Consider the following 17959-nt stretch of genomic DNA (forward strand, 5'->3'; position numbering starts at 1 on the left):
CACTATGGTAGCCCCAGTCAATGTTTCGAAAATTAAAATCCGCCTTTAAAGCCTTTTTATGCTTATTGAGATCTCCCTATATATTTGACTATCAAGGGGCCTATAGTAAAATCCCATCTTTCTCATGTTTGTTACCCACCCCAAGTCCCAGGTCTAGTTCTAGATGGGTTGCTCCCAGGATCGCCAATCCATTTTTAAATATTCATATCCAGTTGGCATTTTTCTTTGTCCAAGCAATTCCTTTGCTTCTTTTTTTCTCTGGGCTCTTCTCCATCCATTAACTCAACCCCCGCCCCCCCCCCCCCTCCCATTATCATAGGTGCAAATACCACCTAAGGTCTTTATGGCAAAATATAATTAGGATCTGTCAAGTTTCAAGATATCCTCCTGGCCTTAATGGGAATGTAAATAGTTTCTCTTCATGATTAGAAATACCCTCTTGTTGCAATTGGATTGATGCTGTAACGAGGAATGTCAAGAGTCCACTGTCTGTTCTGCAAAATACATTCTGACCTGTGTTGTACTTGCTCTTAGTTATAGATAATTTATAAATAAAATATTTTTTTGTAAATAATAAAAGCTGCTTTCAGTCCCTGAGAAGGGTCACTAGATTCGAAATGTGAAGTGTTTTTCTCTCAGCAGATGCTGCCAGACCTGTTGAGTTTCTCCGGCACCTTCTGATTCTGTTGCAGAATCAAATATAGCTTTCACAATTGGAGCAGCACTAAGGGGAGGGACCCCAATCTGCTGGACGGGTGCTTGTCGTTTTCCACTCAGAGTGCGGGGCGTGATGGTGTCTCCAGGCGCTGTATCCATTTATGTTGCGGTTTCCTAGAGCGTACATTCATTATTGATACATTTTGGCGCCACTACTTCGGGCAGAAGGAGCACATTCGTGGGTCTTCATCAATTTGGGTTACAAGCAGCAGGAACACATCAAGGGGCGTGTTTTAACACGAGTACGTTATGAGAGGGTTGCGGAAAAGGGAGGGAATTTGTGTATTTCGCATTTCCCAGCAGCAACTTGAACCGGATTCGGCAAAGTCTGAGCGAAAGTGAAGCTGGAGCCTCTGATCCGAGTGAGTAATTGAATTGTCGCTACTGGCATCGGGGATAGGTTTAAACTACTGAAGAGATTTTCTTCACACAATTTGTTTTGCGAATGTTGGGGACTTTTAAAGCGTTTTAGAGAGAATAAAAATCCGTTTGTGCTTCCGGTCCCTGCATTTCCTCAATTTAACAATTAAACTGTGTGAATCACGTATGTAAGTTTATTCATCTTTTCTGGAATCAAGAATCAGCTCTTACATGTACTCCATAAAACTTTGTCTCAACTAAGCTGGAATTGCTGTGTCTTAATTGGTCTTGTCACTAAAACATTACATGTTATTTATGTTTAAATTGCAGGGCAGAAGGGAAGGTACATTACGGATATGTCTTGGGACGCTGATGCTTCCTTTGACGAACAGACCCAACATATTTTGTTGAAGTTTCTTCAAGAAAATAAAATTGAAAATCGAACCTACCAACAAGAAATTCAGAAACTTGAAAGTGAACTGAGAAATGAATCCAGATTTGATGATGATATTCAGACGGATGGGCATTGTCCTTCAGTACCTCAGCGGGCAGTCTTTCGTTCATATGTGGAACAAGGTACTAAGCTCACTCATTCCCACAGTTAACCTTGGCTACATATCTTCCAACCATGCTTCCTCTAAGGAGCCTTACTCACATTTCCTACCAACTTTTCGCATCTGCCCTGACAGTGCAGCCTTCCATATCAGTGCTTCCAGTGTGTCTTCAGATTCACCGTCATCATAGTTAGTATTTTTTTTCTTCCATAGTCCAAAGATGTGCAGCTTAGGTAATTTGGCCATGGTAAATTGCCCGGTAGTGTCCAAGGAGATGTGCAGGCTAGGTGGGTTATCCATGGTAAATGTGGGGTTATGGAGATATGGTGGGAAGCTGGGTCTGAGTGGGATGCTTTTCAGAGCGTGGTGCAGACACGATAGACTGGCCATTTTCTGCACTATAGGGATTCTATGATTCTATTAACAAGATAATGTCTCACTTCTTTCCCAGCCTCTGCACTTACTGTTCGATCCCTACAAGTTCTGACAAAAACTCAGGAACTCAAAGTGTTAATTCTGCTTTTTTGTCTAGAGGGCTTGCATCACCTTCCGAGTGTGTCTAGCATTTTCAGTTCTTATTTCAGATTCCCATCATCAACAACATTATTATTGTAGTGTATCTTTAGCAGTTAACTACTATGGTTGTAGTATCAGGCATGAATGTGTTACATCGGATAGCATTCCATCTTCACAGGCTACATTCTATACTCCATTAGAAGGAACTAAGGTTTGCAAGACTGAGAATCCTGAACCCACCCCCACATTAATGTCTTTCAATGTGCCTGCCCTTTTCATCATGCTGCCTTTTGGAATTTATTTTTTCACTGTATTTCTTGATGCATTTCTACAAGGATCTCTGAAGGTTAGCATGCCAATACAACAGGCAATTAGAAAGGTAAATTGCCTTTACTGCAAGGGGATTGGAGTACAAGATAAGATAGTCTTTTACAATTTCAACAATAATCACTTTCTCGTAGACTGGCATCATGTGATATTCCCTTCTCTGATTAAGAATATTACATCATTGCTTTGTTTCAGAGATTTTGTTAAAATAACCCCTGGAGGTTTAACTGGCAGTAAATCACAATTGAGCCTGATGCTATTCTTACCCAACATCTGAACATTATATTTATCCCGTTGTAAAGTGCTAATGAACAAGAACCTTTGTTCTCAACACGCCGGGTTTCCCATTTTCAAAGAAATCCCAAATTAGATCATAAAATCCCCACAATGTGGCAAGAGGCTATTCAGCCATTGAGCCTGCACCAAGGCTTCAAAGAGCATCTCACCAAATCCGGTAATCCTGCATTTATTGTGGCTAATCCACTGAGAGTGCACATTCTTGTATGCTACAGAACAATTTACCATGGCCAATACACCTACCTGCAGATCTTTGGACTGTGGAGGAAACTGGAGCATCTGGCAGAAACCTACGCAGATCTGAGGAGAATGTACAAACTCCACACAGACAGTAACCCTAGGCTGGAATTGAACCCATGCTCTAAGTGTTGTGAGGCAGCAGTGCTAACCACTGAGTCATCATTCCTGCCCCCCCTCCCCCAACAGATCATATTTTCATAGTGACTTGAAACGATATGAGAGAAGAGATTTATGAAGCATTGATAATTTTCATGAAGTCAGTAGTCACAGGGGTACTAACACATTAGGCTAGAAGCAAGCTAATGTAATGCTCTTCTCGAGAAAGAATGATTATTCAGTCATATAATAGCTTACTTGAGGATCAACAACCCAGAAAACCAGTCAGCATGGGTTTAGAAGGCTTGTTCAAATAAACACCTCAATTTCTAGAGGACGTGACAACCAAATGGACTATGTTAAATCTTTTATACATTGTGCGCTAAGATTTCCCAAAGACATTTGATAAAGATGCAGATTAATATCTGACTGATTAAGTGCAAGGTTCTAGAAATTTAGGGTAAACTTGGTAATGGATAAGAAATTTTAGAAGGATAAAAAATAACAAAGATGTGTGGTAAGAAAAGAACTGAGTGACGTGCACTTGGTATGTTTTTAATTGACATTGGTAAGTGATTCAGAAACTCACTGCCATTCAGTCAGGTTGGAGACATCATCATTCAAGGGGTGATATCAAAGCAGGAAATTGAAAAATTATAGAACAAGTTAAACAAAATTTGGCCAATCAGACAAATGTAATATATTGCATCTAGAAAGGAAAATGAGTGACATGCATATTCTTTTACACAGCAAAAGATGAAGAGGGAAGAAACAAGTAGACACACACCATGTCCAGCCAGTATAGTACAAAAGCTAATTAAATACTGAACTACATAGCCAAAACCATGGAATACAAGTCAAATGAAGTTGTGATCAATTTGTGTGATACTGTGCTGACATCATACCGCAAGTGCTGTATTGATTTCTGATTGCCAGTAACGGAAAGATGTTAGAGCGGTGCCAAAAATAGCCATGAGGCTGAACACATCTCAAACAATATGAAGGCACATGAAAAACATCCAAATTAGGAGGGAGAGTAGGCCATTCAGCCTCTTGATCCTGCTCTGTCATTCATAAGATATGGCTGATCTGATTATGGCATCAAATCAACTTTCTTGTCTATCTCCAGTATCCTTTGAACGTTTTGTTAAGAGTCTAACCTACCTAAAAAGTATTCAATGACTGCTGCCACTTCTTGCTGGGGGAAAAAAAAACTACATTTGTTCGCACCTCTGTCTTGACAGGGAGACCCCTTATCTTTACACTGCCCCCCACTGTTCCAATCTGATCTACCTTTCCTGTCCCCTCAGGATTTTGTCTGTTGTATTGAGGTGTGATCTTATTCTTCCAAACCCAAATAGTTGCAGGCCCTATATGTCTAATCTTTCCTCAAAAGTTAACCCCTTCTTCCCAGGAGCAAGTTGATAAGTGAACTTTTAATCCTCTGCTTCTCATACATTTAAATAAGTTGACCAAAGCTGTAGACTGTACTCGCCACGTTTGAATCAACTATAGCAAAAATACTTATTTTTAGATACTATTCCTCTTGTAATAAACGACAATATTTTGCTTGCCTTTTTGATGACTTGCTGTACCTACAATCTAACTTTGTGTTTCATGTACCAGGATGCCCACTAAGTGCCTTAGAGTTTTTCAAACTCTTTCTAATTAAGTAATGCACTGCTTTTCTATTCTTCCTGTGAACTATTTTAAATTTTTCCACTTCAAACACCATCTGTCCAATTGTTGCGCACTTGCTTAACCTATTTATGCCCTTTGGCAGACTCCTTGTGCCCTCTATGCAGCTAACTTTCCTACTTCTATAAGAAATGTTAGCAACCACATATACAGTCCCTTCATTCAAGTAATGTAGATTATAAATAATTGAGGCCACGGCACTGATCCATATGGTATTCTATTCACCATTTCTTGCCAAACCAAAAATGACCTATTAATGTCTACTCATTCCTTCCACAAAAATAAAATGCTTGATTGCATTGGGATTTTCTTATGACAGATGGTGATCATTTATAGTTTCCTGCTCTTGGACTCCCTCCTTTCTGGTATAGGCAAATTACATTTGTGATGGGACTTTTCTAGAATTTAGGGACTTTTGTAAAATGAAAATCAATGCAACTATCTCAGCAAAATTTCTTGAGGAAATTCTGAAGTAGTTTCGGCTTTTCACTCTTGAACGGAGGTGTTTATTCTCTTTTAAAAAAAACCTGAAGATATAAATACGACAATCAATTTGATGAAAAAACATTCAATGGTAGAAGCTGAGTTTAGTGCAAATTACCTGTTGCTTTATTTTCAGCAAATCGAGGTGATGAAGAATTGTACAGAATTATAGCTGCACAGTTGGTTGTGTTGGGAGATGAGTTGGATCAAAGTATCATTAATCATGCCTCGATTGAACAATTTATCCGTGCAAATGAAACGATGCAGCCCCAAGAGGTAAGCTGTCAATCTAGTTACTAAGCTTTTAGAAAAATGTTGTTTCCATCCATATTTTTAAGAATATGGGGAAAACATTTCAAGAATAATAGATTAACAAAGTTAGTAGGTAGTATAAAACTTCAGTATTACTTAAAAATGATACATTTTGTCAAAGTTTTTTGTTTTATATTCATCAGGACAATTCACAAGAAAAAACAATGTTAAAGGAAAACAACTTGTACTTTATGAAAGGAGAGTGCTGACTAGTTGGCAAATTACTGTATTGGTAGAGGCATTGCCATGTTTTTGTTTTCAGCATTAGTAAGTTCATAACTTTAATCTTTTGGCTTTTCATTTCTCAGGACAATTCTGCAACTGTCAATTTGCCTAACTGATTTCTTGCATCTCCAACTGATCTTGGAGAACTAGGACAACTCTAAAGGATAGCTTTTTTTTTCCTCCAACCAGCCGTTCCCCTGTCCCTTTGATACAAAAAGTACAAGTAATCCGTGGATTTCTGAAGATCATGATTATCCATAAAGCTTCCTATGTTGCATATTTCTATTAATTTTGGTTTGGTGTTTTAACCCAGTATGTCCCTGTGACATCATCGCTCTGGAGTTTCTAAACTCTTTCCCTTTGCTACTGGCTTCAAGCTCATTTCATTCAAAGTTGAAACAAAATGTGAGGGTGCAAATTCTAAGTTTGACAAGTTGGGAGAGCCACTGAGAATGGGAGTGATGAGTGAATGGGTCAGAATAAACCAGGAGATATTTGACATGCTGTAGTCTTTGTTCACCACCACTAAATCCCAAATCCTTCCCTCCAACCCCATAAATCCTCTATTGCTCTAACTGTGGCCTTTTCCAACTTCCCTGTTATGGGGTTGGCGAGCTCAGTTAGCTGGATGCTCATTTTCAATGCAGAGTGACGCCAAGACTGTAGGTTCTGTTACCACGAAGGTCCTGCCTTTCCAACTTCACCCTTTGCCTGAGGTGAGGTGACTGTTAGGTTAAACTAACCACCAGTTGTCTCACTCTGATGAGAGAACAGCTCTATGGTCCTCTTAGACTATGGTGATTTTACCTTACCTGTTTATCACAACATTTGTAGCAGAGTCGTAAAGAAATTTTATCTTATTCTCCATAAACCTTTTACGTTCTCCCTAAACTTTTCTCTTTAAAATCTCAAAATTCTACCAAGCTTTTATTCTTGCCTGAAACACTCTCGCCTCAATATCAAAGACTTGAATTGAATTAAATTTATTATCATGTGTACCCAGGCACAGTGAAGAGCTTTGTCTTGTGAGCAATACAGGCAGATCACAGTTAATTAGCATAGATAAGTAAATAATAGATAAACATCAGCAAAAACCAAAACACAAGTACAGGCGAATGTTAAGAGTTTGAGAGTCCATTCAGTATTCTAACAACAGTAAGGTAGAAACTGTTCTAAAACCGGCTGGTGTGTGTGTTCAGGCTTCTGTACCTTCTCCCCGATGGTAGAGGTTGCCAGGGTGGGATGGATCTTTGAGAATGCTGGCAGCCTTTCCTTGACAGCGGGCCTGGTTAGATGGATTCTATCGATGGGAGGTTGGCCTTTGTGATTGTCTGGGCCGACTTCACCACTCTCTGTAACCGTCTCTGATCTTGAATGGTACAGTTGCCATACCAGGTAGTTATACAGAGCGAAAGTGAGTACTGCAGATAGTGGAGATCAGAATCAAGATTAGAGTGGTGCAGCATCCGAGGAGCAGGAATATCGACGTTTTGGGCAAAAGCCCTTCATCATGCCACGTCACTTGCCTTTCACTCCTCCCTAGAACAGGTTGACACCAAGAAGAGCTATGTAAGAATCCTATTAATTCACTACAGTTCAGCCTTCAACACTATTATCCCCGTGAGACTGATTACTAAACTTAGTGATTTTTGACTAAGCCCCACTCTCTGCAACTGGATCCTGAGTTTCCTGACCCACTGGCTACAATCAGTGAAGATTAGGGACAATATTTCATCCTCATTAACACTGGAACATCCCCTGGGGTGTGTACTCAGCCCCCTACTGTACTCACTGTATACCCATGACTGCGTTGCTAAATACCAGACTAATGCCATTTACAAGTTCGTTTATGACACCACCATAATCAGTCGAATCTCAGATGGCACGAAACAGACTATTGACGGGAGGTGGAAGACCTGGAAAAATGGTGCACTGAGAACAACCTAGTTCTCAATGCCGGCAAAACCAAGGAACTTATTATTGACTTTCAGTGGGATGTTACTCGTGCCTGGGAGTGGTCATCAACAACTTTCTTGGACTATTCATGTGGACACACTGATTACAAAGGCCTAGCGATGTCTTTTCTTCCTCAAGCAGCTGAGAAAATTTGGCATGACGGTGAATACCCTTGCCAACCTTTATAGGTGTGCCATCAAGAGCATTCTGTCTGGATGTGTATGCTCTCAATTCTTTGCTTACAAAATTTGTATTTGTGCACTTTAATTTACACACAATTTGATGTATATTTTCAGCAGAACAAAAAAATTAAGTGAATAAATTAATGGGAATAGGATAAAAATACAAAAAAATCTAAACCTTGAATGAAAAATTATCCATTAGGTTAAGATGAAAATGGTCGGGTCTTTCAAAGGTTAACATGTATGCTGCATCATGAAAAGAAGCAAATTAGATTCTTTAACACCTTATGTTTATTTATACTTTGCAGTAATCTATTTAATTCATGTCATGAGTAAACCTTTACACAGGAAATAGAAACGTCACCACAGTTTATGTGACAATACCATAGCTTTTAAGGGGTTTATTGACTGTTCCCAGTCAATAAACAGCTTGTGAGGTCTTCAGGTTTTTTTTCAAAGTTGGAACAAAAGAAGCAGTATGAAGGAATGGGGTCAAGTTCCTACAGAACCAGGATTTTAGTTCAACTTTCGGTAGTGGTTGGGGTTTGAAAGCTGCTATACGTCTCTCCCTATTATACAAAACAAGAGTCCTCTTTCTCTCCCTCTCTCTCTGAACTTTGTCTTGTTCTTTGCTGTTGGACTGGAGAAAGACTGCATGTGGGTAAATCTATTTTACAGAATTTGCCTCCATAAAAGGATGTTTATAGGATGTTACTATCTTAGAAAAGCTAATCTATAATAGTTAACATATATCTTGTTAAGTATTTCGATAGTTACAGTTAAGCCTTTTTAAAAATTCTTATTTTGTCTCTCTTTTAACTATATAGTGCAAGAACAAACTGTATATTTCTTCAGGCTAGTTTGACCAATTGAAATGTCTTACACTTTAAAAATAAGAAAAAGTTGAGGTCTAGGATACCTTCCTAGTATATTTTGAGGGGTTTCAGTCTGGTCCATAACACTTGCAACAATGGTGTTAAATATTAGTCTTTCTTTAACTTTTTTTCCTCAGAGGAATGATAGAAATGTTAGTTAAAAACATAAATGTTTCAGCTGCAAAGTGATATGAGCTTAAAAAAGCTCTGAGACATTGCTTATCTAAATACTTGGAAGCACCAGTTTAATTTTGACTAAACAGAATTTCAGAATGAAAAACCTCCTGTATGTCTTTTCCCTAGATTGCTTACAGAAGTTCCATTTCCAAAGGAAATTCTCTTGATATGATTTAGTATCTGAATACCGCAATGTGACAGTAACTTCACTAAGGAAAGATTCAAGATGAAATGTGGAATTCATAAGTTGTTTGACAAGTTCTGCTTTCTGCTGGCTTATAAGAAATGGCATCCAACCTTTTGGCTTGTATTGAAATGCAATAAGCGGCATGAAAGTGCTATATTTGCATGGTAGTTACAAAATAAACTTGCGAAACAAAATTAGAGTTGGTCTGAGGTGTCTGGAGGAGCCAATTTGGTGTCAGTTAATGCTTGTGTATTTAAACTTTAATGACAGTCTTTTAGCAATATGCTAATTGTCAATGAACCTTTCTGCCTTCAAAAATGAACTATTCAAAGTCTGGAGTTTCATTCATTTAAAATTAGCACTTGTAATTTTCCTTTGTATTCTTTCCTCAGTTTTCTCATTTTTAAGTTCTTCCAGTACCTAATTTGATACTTATACTGTATTTTCAATCCTTGTGCTTTTGTTTCACCATCTTTAATGTGACAGTTACTAACCAAGAGCTTGATTTTTCTCTTGTGCACTGTTGTCAATCTATACTTACAACTTGTGGTTCAAAGTATTACTATGATTAAATAGCCAAGTGAAAGTTTAGCTAATAGCAGACACTATCAGATCCACGTGTGCAGCAAATTATGACTCTGTAATCTTTTGTACCCATGTGGTTCAAATATAAGTGGACTGAAGCAACCATCAAGTTTAGAAAAATATTAACTTCTCACCTTCTGAGGTTGGGATATATTTTTTTCCCTGATTTGTTTGCTGCAAAACCAAACAAGATTACAGTTATAAATGCAAACGCAAAATGGAATTTACTCCATCTGTTCACCGAATGGGTATCTTCCATTCTAATTATAGTGAGATAATGTTAAAATAAAAAAGGAAGCAGCCTTAACAACTTCCTTGTTTTGGTTTGATTCATGCTTAAATGCTCGGAGACTGATTTTACTGTGACTTATTTTGATTTTAGTAACAGGCATTTGTTTTGTACAGGTTTGCATATGTTTATATAAATTGTATATATAAAATTAATTCCTAATGACTGGATGTAAATCTTGTCAATATAATCATTCATCTTTCTTTTTTAATATATCAGGATGGAACCAGAATTATGTCTTCCATGATTGCCAATTTAACCACTCAAACAAATGGCGTTACCCGAGATATGCCCCAGGAGAAAGTCTTCCTATTACTGGCAATGATGCTGTTCAAAAAAACTGTAGTAGAGAAACCTCTATTGCTTCCACGCATCTTCAGAACTACTGTCCAGTACATTAGCAATACACTCCAAAATTATATTCAGAATACTGGAGGATGGGTAGGTCTTTTTTTTAAAAATGTGCTTAGTGATACACCATGGATTGATATGGCAGTAAAAAAAATTAAGAACTCAGTTTAATTTTACTGAATTTTTGAATAAAAACTGAAGTAATGATGCAAATAATGCAAGAATGGAAAACCAGATGGGCCAGAAGGTCATTAAGTGATCCACTAGATTAGTAAATGTAAATTTAGTTGCCAGAACATTTTTAGCTCGGCTGTTATGAGGAAGAGAGAGGAAGGACTAATACAAAAGCAAACTGGTGTCGGGGGTGAAAATCTGAATTGAAAGATAATGTGGGAATATTCAGATCTGGTAGTAACTTTGCAAAAAGAAATAGATAACCTTTCAAGTCGAGGACCTTCCCTAGGAACATGTAAAAGTCTAGTGTTTGTTCCTTCTTGGATGTCTTATGCAAAGTCAATAGAATACTTGGCTGGGATATCCTATTGGTACAAATGGGATATAGCTGGGTGATAAACAAGTTGGGAAATAGATGAAGCAGTGTTGACACCTTAGGACTTAAAGCAGCTGATTCTCATGTTGTCAAGCAAAATGGCATAATCCCGATGGTAGAGGAATAGAGAAGTTAAATGGAGCCAAACCCAACTATTGAAGTTGAATAGGCTGATGGACTTGTGGGGATAAGGGGTTCATTTTCAGGTTGTCGACCTGTTACCAGAGGGTTCTACAGAGATTAGTGATGGGATCACAATGGTTTACAAAATATACTAATGACTTGGAAGAAGGCAAATATACTGTGGCCGAATGTGCAGACTGCACAAAGATGGGTGGAAAGGCAGGTTAAGAGACGAATACATAGTTTCCAGAGAGATATTGATATGATAAGTGGGAAAGTTAGCAAATGCAGTATATGTGAGAAAATGTGAAGTTGTTCATTTTGGAAGGGAGAACAAAAGAACTACTATTTAAATAGAGAAAAGCTGCATAAAGCAGCAACACAAATGGACTTGTGGCTACTTGTGCGCAAAACACAGCCAGCACCCAGGTGCAGTAGGTAATCAGGATATCTAATGGAATGTTGGCTCTTATTTTAAGTAGGAGTAGGGAAGTCTTACTGCAACTGTACAATATCCCGGTGAGGCCATATCAGGTGCACTATTAATAGCTTTGGTCCCCTTATTTAACTAAAGATATCATTTCATTGGAGGCAGCTTAGAGAAGAATCACTAGGATGCCCCATGGATGAAGGGATTGTCTTCTGAGCAAAGGTTAAATAGTTTAGGACTCTTCTCACTGGAATTTCAGGCTGGGAAACTCCGGTTGGTAGTGGATTGCAAGACAAGGAATTTTTTGGAATGTCTGAGATGGAATTTTGGAGCAGCTTGTAGTGCAGCCCACAAGGGAATGGGCAATACTGGATTTAGTGTTGTGCAATGAGGCAGACTTGATAAGCAAGCTTAAGGTGAAGGAACCCTTAGGGGGCAGTGATCATATGATTGAATTCACTCTGCAATTTGAGAGGGAGAACATAGAAGGTAATAGTATGACAGCTGAATGAAGGCAACTACAGAGGCATGAGGGAGGAGCTGGATAGAATTGACAGAGAGGAGCCGAACGGGAAAGACAGTGGAACAGCAATGGTAGGAGTTTCTAGGAGTAATTCAGGGGACACAGCAGAGATTCATCCTGAGGAAAAAGCAGCATAGTACAGGGATGATGAGGCAAACATGACTGACAAGGGAAGTCAGGGATAGCATAAAAGCAAAAGAGAAAGCAAATAATATGGCGAAGGGCAGTGAGAAACCAGAGGATTTAGAAGCTTACAAAGACCAACAGTGGGCAATAATAAAAAAAGAAATAAGGAGGGTGAAGAATAAATAGCCAGTAATATAAAGGAACAATAAGAGTTTCTTTAAATATATAAAAGGGCAAAAGTGGACACTGGGCCACTGGAAAATGGCAGTGGAGAGATAGTTGTGGGGAACAAGAAAATGGCTGAGGAAACAAATAATTACTTCGCGTCAGTCTTCACAATGGAAGACATGAGTAAGATCTCAAAAATTCAAGAGAGTGAAAGGGCAGAGCTGAGTATGGTGGCCATCACCAAGGAGAAGGTGCTAGAAAAACTGAATGGCTTGTAGGTGGATAAATCACCTGGACCAGATGGACTACACCCCAGAGTTCTAATGGAGATAGAAGAGGAGGTAGTGGAGGCATTAATGGTGATCTTTCAGGAATCGCTAGAATCGGGAAGGATCCCGGAGGAATGGAAAATTGTTAATGTGACACCCCATTTAAAAAAGGGAGTAAGACAAAAGATGAAAATTACAGACCGATTAGCCTAACCTCGGTTGTGGGTAAGATCCTGGAATCCGTTGTGAAAGATGAGATTTCTGAATACTTGGAAGTGTATGGTAAAATAGGCAAAGTCAGCATGGTTTTATCAATGGGTGGTCATGCCTGACTAATCTGCTAGAATTCTTTGAGAAGTAATGAGCAGTTTAGACCAAGGAGAGCCAATGGATGTTATCTACCTGGTCTTCAAGAAGGCCTTTGACAAGGTGCTGTACAGCTGAGTAAGATAAGGGCCCATGGTGTCAGAGGCAAGCTGCTAGCATGGATAGAAGCTTGGTTGGCTGGCAGAAAGCAGAAAGTGGGGATAAAAGATCCTTCTCGGGATGGCAGCTGGTGACAAGTGGTGTTCGCAAGGCTCAGTGTTGGGACCACAACTTTTAACAATCTAACTGAAGGAAATGAGGGCATTCTGGCTGAGTTTGCAGATGATACTAACATAGGTAGAGGGACAGGTAGCATTGAGGAAGTGGAGAGGCTGCAGAAGGATGTGGACAGGTTAGGAGAGTGGGCAAAGAAGTGGCAGATGGAAGACAATATAGAAAAGTGTGAGGTTATGCACTTCGGTAGGAATGAGAAAGGTATGGACTATTTTCTAAATGGGGAGAAAATTCAGAAATCTGAAGTGCAAAGAAACTTGGGAGTTCTAATCAAGGATTCTCAAGGTAAACTTGAAGGTTGAGTTAGTAGTTAGGGAGGCAAATGCATTAATGACAATTACTTTGAGAGGGCTTGAATATAAAAGCAGGATGTACTTCTAAGGCTCTATAATGTCAAACCACATTTGGAGTATTGTGCACAGTTTTGGGCCCCATATCTCAGGAAGGATGTACTGGCCCTGGAGCGTGTTCAGAGGAGGTTAATAAGAATGGTCCCAGGAATGAAAAGCTTAACATATGAGGAACATTTGAGAACTCTGGATTTATAGTTGAGTTTTGAAGGATTACAGGGGTGATCTAATTCAAACTTACAGAATATGGAATGAAGAGTATGGTGCTGGAAAAGCACAGCAAGTCAGGCAGCATCTGATGAGCAGGAGAGTCGACATTTCAGGCAAAAGCCCTTCATCAGGAAGGCTTATGCCCAAAACACGATTCTCCTGCTCTTTGGATGCCGCCTGACCAGCTGCGCTTTTCCAGCACCATACTGTTCAACTCTGATCTCCAGCATCTGCAGTCCTCACTTTCTCCTAGAATACGGAAAGTCCTGGATAGAGCAGATGTTGGGAAGATATTTCCATTGGTAGGAGAGACCTTTTAGAACGGAAGTAAAAGGAAAAAAAAAACATCTTCAGCCAGACAGTGGTGAATCTATGGAATTCATTGCCTCAGAAGGCTTGGAGGCCAGGTCATTGAGTATATTTAAGACTGAGATAGATAGGTTCTTGAGTATCAAGAGTTTATAGGGAGGAAGTAGGAGAACGGGGTTAAGAAACATATCAACTCTGATTGAATGGTGGAGCAGACTTAATGGGCTGAATGGCCTAATTTCTGCTTCTGTCTTATGGTGTTAATTTAGAAAGATGAGAAGTGTCCTCATTGAATCATGGGCTTCACAGGGTAATTGCTGAGAGGATGTTTCTTATGGGAGAGTCTAGTCTCAATTAAGGGGCACCTATTTAATACAGAGATGGAGACAAATTTCTTGTCTCTTTGAGTTGTGGGGGCCAAGTCCTTGTGTACATTTAAAGCTGAGATAGATAAATTCATTTCAGGAGGAGAATCAAGGGTTATGAAGAAAGGGGTTTGGGGGAATATCAAATCTGCCATGATTCTATTGAAGGCTCAAGGGGCCAAATGACCTACTCCTGTCCCTGTTTCTTACGGTCTTACTAGAATTAGCAGTGATGGGTAAGCAATCTGTTCTTGTACTGTGATTATTAAGCTCAGTCATTAGACCAGATCTGCATTATATTCCTTTTTGCCTATCTGCCTAGAACTCAGCTGGTATTGTTCCAATTACTTGGCTAGGGATGTTTTCCATTTGGTGTAGTCCAGGAGAGATACTTTACCAGCAAGTATACCTGCAGTTACACTGTATATGTAAGCACTGTTACACTGTGCTTACATAGCACAGCCATTAATGATGATGGTCAGCTAAGGCTTAAGATCTACCTTATTTTCTTACCTGTGTGCTGCAATGTTAACCACTGGGGATTATGGTACAGAATGGCAATGAGCTCAACTTTAAATGGTCAGGTGATAACTCTATTATTTCTGTACCAATTCATACTTTAACAATTAAATGACAGTAAAACAAAATTCATTTCAAGCAAGAACTCACTTTGGAACATCCTCAGGACATGAGATATATCCTCAGTGCAATTTAGTCATGAGTATCGTCACAGTTGGCAGAGGTTTCAGCAGTTAATCTGTACAAAACAAAATCTGTAGTAAGCAAGTCTTGGTGTTTTAAAACCAAGGACAGATTTTATTTGCATTGGAAGCAGTTTAGAGAAGATTCACCAGTCTGATACCTGGCTGCCTTTGTATTCATTGGAGTTTTAAGAATAACACCTCTCCATTCTTCTAAATACAAGATTGAGGGAGATTGACAGGGTAGACGCTGAAAGGATACTCACTCTTCTGGGAAATCATCAAGTTCAGACACATGTTTAAAATAAGAGGTCTCTCTTTTAAAATATTTTTTTTCCCCAGAATATTCTTGCTCAGCGTAGTCCAGGTTGGGTCATCAGCGGTAGTTTTTAAAATCTACAGGGGAGTCACCTTGAGCACCAGGAAAGTAGAATTAAGACCAAAACCAGATTGGTCATTAATCTTATTGAAATAGAGGAATAGGCCCAACATATCAAATGGCCTGCTACCCCAAAATAACAAAGTAGCATTGGTTGAAAAATAAAACAACTTGTCAGGGAGACCAGAATTCCGAAACACTTCTTAAAATAGTACTTTGGCTTTTTTTAAAAAGGTGACTATAATAGAGGCAAATATTTCAGTTGAATGATAGCAGTATTCTAGAAACATTACAGTAGCAGAGGTGTTAAGCATGATACTAGCTAATGCTAATTGTTGTATGCTATTGATCACATAACATTGTTTTTAAAACTGAGGCTGACAAGTTTAAGTTAAGTTATCTTTATTGGTGGAATAAAAGGCTTGCAAAGATTAAGAGCTCAATTTTGTTTACTTTTTAAGTGCCCTCATTCCCTATTAGCTCCACTAACTTGCCAATTTCATAACTTCAGCTGTAGGAAAATAACCTAGTAAATAAATGAATAACTGAGCAGTGCATAGAAAATTGCTTTGATAATTACTCTTCCAGCTACATTTTCACGTGGTCATAACTATTCAATGAAATTTTCTCCAAAGAGAGCTGTTGATGGTATGTTCCTGTTGTGCGTGTATGGAGTGAACTGCTAGAGGAAGTGATGGAAGCTGGTACAGTTACAACATTTAAAAGGCATCTGGATGGGTATATGAATAGGAAGAGTCTGTTTCCATGCTCTATGACTCTAAATTCTAGGGCCTCGTGTGGTGCAATGGTATTGTTCCTAATTTTGAACCAGGAGGCTTGGGTTTGAGTCTCACTAGCTGCAGAGGTGTGTAACAACACTTCTATAATTAATCTTTTCAGAAAATACTACACGTCATTTCTGTACAATTAGGTTTCTACATAAATATGTTAATCTTGACTCCAGTTTTATAGAAAATGGCCAACAATTATCCATAAATTTCACTGAAATGTTTGAATTATAGAGATTAAGTATTAAAATCATTTACAGTTGGTCATAATATTACAGTATTACCACAAGCTTACTGTGATTTGTTTTCCTTTCACAGCAAAATATACATTGAGACTACAAGGAAGTAACAGAAATACCTTTGATACAAGTTTAGCTGATTTCATTCATATTCTTGTAAAACCAGGTTACATGGAAGCCATTTTAAGAATCTTTTCAGTACTTTTGCTTTATAATATGAAATAACAAATCTGTAGCTTTAACGACCCTAACTGAAAATGGAATGGATTTAAAAATAGATATATAATTGAGGTGTCACTAAAAAAATGCTCCCGAATGCATTCAGTTCTGTATTCAAATACTTTTTGGTGATTGCAATTTCTAAATCCATGACAATATGATGACAAATACTATAAGGTTATTGCTTATGTCTAGAATAAAAAAAGTGGTGTTAAATTTACTGTGTTTTTTAATTTATAATTTTACATGGGAAAAGTAACTGAATTTAAAGAATTACAACATTTAAATGTATACATTACTTCTGGTCTGTTTACTCTATTTTAAAATAAATTTCAAATCAAGAGTTCAAAACAAAATAATCTTATTTCCTTAAGCTTTCATCTGTTTTTTTCAATAAAGAAAACTATTCTACCACAATTTTTTTCATTAAAAAAACTTGCATTGCGCATTTTCCACTACCTAATCACACCCCCAGACACATCATAGCTATCAAAATTACTTTGTTCTTTAATATCAGGTGCATTAACGTAGACAGTAGTTTATCAGAACAACTGAACACCACACTTATTTTAATGCCAAATTAGTCAGTTGTGGAGGTCAGGTTGGTGGTGAAGGAAAGGTAGAGTTGGAATTTCGGTGATAGTGCAGTTGTTCAGCAAGTGCTACCCAATCCTGTGTTAATGTAGCTATTAATAAATTTAGTAAATCGATGCAACTTTATAACTTGGCTCATCCATACTTGCAGTAAGTGACAGAGGCTTGCTTTCTGCAAATGAAAGATGTTCAAGCCTTACCTTTTTAAAAAAATTGAATTACCCAGGAGCATGGGAAGCTCACTGTCCCTTCCCCCCCCCCTCCCTTATTTTCTCTACAGCAAAGACTGCACCAATCAATATACATTCTCCAGGGGAGTATAAATTTGAGATTGCTAATTTCAATCTTGCATTTGACTGGATAATTGGAGGATAAACTTCATTTCTCTTTAGCAAGTAACTTCTATCAAGTAATTTAAAGTACCTAGCGAAGCCTATGCGACTTGTATTGATTTTTTCTTCCCACCCCAGTATTCAACCAAATAGCTCACATCCTTCAAGTGCCAAAATAAACAAATGACCCTTCCTGACTAAGGGCTTTTGCCTGAAACGTCAATATCGCTGCTCTTTGGATGCTGCCTGAACTGCTG

The 17959-nt window shown here is 38.4% G+C and overlaps 1 protein-coding gene across 1 annotated transcript; it reads left to right on the forward strand.

Moving 5' to 3' along the window:
* Positions 1–784: 784 nt before the first annotated feature.
* Positions 785–17083, forward strand: bida (BH3 interacting domain death agonist). The gene is made up of 5 exons (XM_072552141.1): positions 785–1079; positions 1408–1653; positions 5425–5564; positions 10296–10517; positions 16637–17083. The coding sequence occupies exons 2-5, from the start codon at positions 1434–1436 to the stop codon at positions 16649–16651; spliced, it is 597 nt and encodes a 198-aa protein (XP_072408242.1). The 5' UTR covers positions 785–1079; positions 1408–1433; the 3' UTR covers positions 16652–17083.
* Positions 17084–17959: the final 876 nt, after the last annotated feature.

Source organism: Chiloscyllium punctatum, chromosome 32 (genome assembly GCF_047496795.1).
Source record: "Chiloscyllium punctatum isolate Juve2018m chromosome 32, sChiPun1.3, whole genome shotgun sequence".
Taxonomy (NCBI): domain Eukaryota; kingdom Metazoa; phylum Chordata; class Chondrichthyes; order Orectolobiformes; family Hemiscylliidae; genus Chiloscyllium; species Chiloscyllium punctatum.